The following is a 3,450-nucleotide window of genomic DNA, read 5'->3' as shown; positions in this document are numbered from 1 at the left end:
CTCTTGCCGCACAACATGGGCCTCACTCGACCTTTGCTGCTCATCGAGATCCTTGTGCTAATCCTGGTGTGTCTTGTCCTGGTGGTGTTCCTGGTATGGTTGGTCCTGTTCCTGGTGCTAAAGGTTTCCCAAAGACAATTCCCCCTCAGTTACATCCTCAGCATAAACCTGGTCCTGCTGGTGCTGTCGGTTCTCATGATGCTTATGGTATGCCTCTTTCACCTCAACTTAATGGTGGTAATATTTTGCCAGGAGTTGTTGTTGGTCAACGTGGTGTGCCTCCTGTGACTAATAAGCATGAGAAACATCCTGACGAATCCAAGGGTATTACTAAAGGTGATAATGGTAATGTTGTTACTGAGAAGAAAGAGGATAAGATGGCAAAAGTGGTGGAAGGAGAATTGGGTGAAAGTTCACAAGGTCATGCTCTTGGGAATAAACGTCAACCAGAAACTGTTCTATCTCCTGTTTCTCCTGTAAAAGGTGTTAGTATCAGTCAGCCTAGTGATGACAGGGCACAGAAAAAGGAAATAGATTCTTCTAACAGCAACCACAAAGGTGGTTCAGTTCTGATTGGTTCTGAAGGACAACAAGAACAGATAAAGGAAACCACACAAGATCTTCAACAAGAAAACCACAATACAAAACCAAATGTCACAGGTACAACAAGTACAGAATCCCATGTTACTACTGACTCAAAACCACATCCTACTACAGATGCATCACCTAGTGAAATAACTCAATCTGGTCTATCTACTGATGATTCAAACACACTAAGTAACACGAGCACAGAGCCCAACAGTACCGCTGATAATGTGACAACGGCGGAGAATGAATCAACAAATGGTGTCAATACTCTGCGTGCATCAGCAGAAGGGAACACCACAGCGAACACGACCTCTGTTACTCTCAATACCACCAGTAACGAGGACTCAACCTCACCTACCACCAACACCAATACAATTCCTACAATCCCTGGATTCGGCAATAACACCATAATACCAAATTTGAGGGGTGATGCAGACAGCAGCAGTATCAGCAGTTCTGTGTGGGTGCGTGTGCCACTACTGATTGTGGTTACACTGGCCTGTATTCTTGTGTGCTGATTGTGGTTGTGGTGGTGATGGTGTGACTCAGGTCATCCTTTGTTTTCTTTTTCTTCTTTTTGCATGCATCCCCTACAGTCTAATTAATCTTCCACCTGTTGGGATTTTCTTCTTTTGTTTTGTTTCTTAATGTTAATGATATTGTGTTTTGTGTGTTTTTTGCTCTCTGTGTTTATCCTATAATTATTATTATTGGTACTCCATTGTGTGTGTGTGTGCTCTTGGAGACTCTCTCTGTGTGTGTGCACCTGGGCTTGCACTAGGATGATGATGATGAACTGTTTTTTGAAGTGGGTGAAAAAGAAATAATAATAACAGATGAATTTATATTTATAATTGCGTTTATACACATATAGACTTACACCCATAGTTGGTGTATATTTCGGTGTTTACTGGGTAAATTGGGCTAATATTTAATATCTGTTTCTTTGCTTGATGATTTTGCTGGGTGGTTCATCCTTTTTTTGAGATATTTGTGAGTGTGGGCTTTTTTTTGTTTTTACTCTTACTGAGGTTATTGCGCTGTATTGCATTCTTTAACTGGTAGGTATTTCTTTTGTGATGTGAGTTTCCTTAGTGGTAATCGATTTGTGTGTCCTAACATGTTTGATACTTCAGGTATTTTTTTTTGATTTTTTTTCTGTCTAGATCAGTGTTTTTACGTGAAACAAACTGTTGTCTCTCTCATGATGATGATGATGCGCCGTGTGATGTGTGTGTTGGCCGTTGTGCTGTGCTGCGCCTGCGGGTATACCATGACGGCTGCTGCTACTGTTAATGCTGGACAACCAAAGGCGGTGATGGCTAATACTGGTACGGATTGGGATCATTTTCTTGACTGGACAAGCCACATGTATAAAGAGTGTATGAAGAACAGCTCTCTTACGTTTGAGGGAAAAAATTGTACGGAGTTGGGATTCATAAACAAGACTGCTCATCCATCAACTGAGGTTAAGAGTCCCGAGGGAGCAGGCGCCAATCTAAGTCCTGAAGTATCTGCTAATGGAAGTCAGGAGGAGCGTATTGTTGTTCTCTTCGAACCAATTACGAAAGCTATTTACGACGAGTTCTGTAGGAATAATTCTGCTACCATTATAAATGGGAAAAATTGTTCGGAGGTGTTAAAATCTCTGCAGGCCAAAACTGAATTGCCTCCAGGGTCTATTGCAGCATCACCAGGTGATCAAGGGGTATCGGTCAGCACAACTGATAACAGTACACCTGCCGACTCTAATCTTACCCAGCAACCTCCTGCAACTGCCCCATCAGCCTCACAAGAAACTAATTCCATTACTCCGACGAGCACTGAGAACACTACCACAGAAGCACCAACCGCAACACCTTCTCCTGAACCCAATTCAGATATTAACACCAACGTCGCTTCCACTGTAAAGAACAAGGGTAATGCTGACAGCAGTCTCAATCCTGTGTGGATGCGCACTGCAGCACCGCTACTGATTGTGGCTGTGTTGTTCTCCGTTACTGTGTACTGAACAGTGGGACTCATCTGAGAGCAAATAATAATAATAATAATGGTTAATACTAACATGATCATAAACACGTATATTCCCCATGGGTAAATAAACTTATAATCTGTTTATCAGCTTTCTCTTTTAATTGAAATTTCTTTTCTTTACTTTTATGTGTGTGTGTTCTTTTTCTAATAATTCCATTATTTGCTTTTTCCCGTTTTGTGTGTGCAGAAAACTGGGCTGTTCTGCTCACTGACGGTATACATTTATTCTAAATATAGACATGCGGATGTGTGTGCACCGTTTTCTTATTAACTGGAATCTTTGGGATTGGGTGTTCTGTTTTATAATTCCATTACTTTTTTGTTTCCGTTGTTTTTTTACAGAATTTTTTGTTCTGCTCACTGACGGTACAATTGTTTTACTGGTACACATGAATATGTGCGTCGTATTATTTTTATCATTATTATTGATATATATTTATTTTTTAATTTGATGAATTTTTTTTTGTTCCTTTTTTTTATTTTTTATAGGTGGTAGGTATCACGGGTGGAATTCTTTCTTTTCTTATTCGTTCGTAATCCTGTTTTTTTTTCCCTTTTTAGAATGTTTCGCTGTGCACGGCCAGAACAGCACCGTAGCGGAAAAGCTCGTGCTTTTGTGTTCCGTGATCCCACGCTTAAAATGATGCGGGCGGGTAGTGGATATCAACAACTTCGGCGTATGGGAATGCCTGTACAAGTGGGTTTGGGATGGCGGAAAGTGGATAGTTTCCACGCGAATAATCAGTACCAGCATGCTTGGCCGCTTCTTTCTCATGATGATTTGGGAAATAGTGATCAGTCGAATAATACAAAGAATATCATGTACTC

The 3,450-nt window shown here is 40.9% G+C and overlaps 2 protein-coding genes across 2 annotated transcripts; both read left to right on the top strand.

The window, feature by feature from the left end:
• Nucleotides 1-2: 2 nt before the first annotated feature.
• On the top strand, nt 3-1,106 carry TM35_000031600 (uncharacterized protein; the record flags this gene model as incomplete). Its single annotated transcript, XM_029021927.1, has 1 exon — nt 3-1,106. A coding segment is annotated over one exon (1,104 nt), but the record flags the coding sequence as incomplete, so codon positions are not given.
• Nucleotides 1,107-1,792: 686 nt separating this feature from the next.
• Nucleotides 1,793-2,599, top strand: TM35_000031590 (uncharacterized protein; the record flags this gene model as incomplete). The annotated part of the gene is made up of 1 exon (XM_029021926.1): nt 1,793-2,599. One exon carries the CDS (start codon nt 1,793-1,795, stop codon nt 2,597-2,599), a length of 807 nt encoding a protein of 268 aa, XP_028886472.1.
• Between the last annotated feature and the right edge of the window lie 851 nt (nt 2,600-3,450).

Source organism: Trypanosoma theileri (genome assembly GCF_002087225.1).
Source record: "Trypanosoma theileri isolate Edinburgh chromosome Unknown TM35_Tth_3_V1, whole genome shotgun sequence".
In the NCBI taxonomy this organism is placed as follows: Eukaryota; Euglenozoa; class Kinetoplastea; order Trypanosomatida; family Trypanosomatidae; genus Trypanosoma; species Trypanosoma theileri.
Note: the sequence above shows the minus strand (reverse complement) of the source record. Positions and strands in the feature narration are given on the sequence as shown.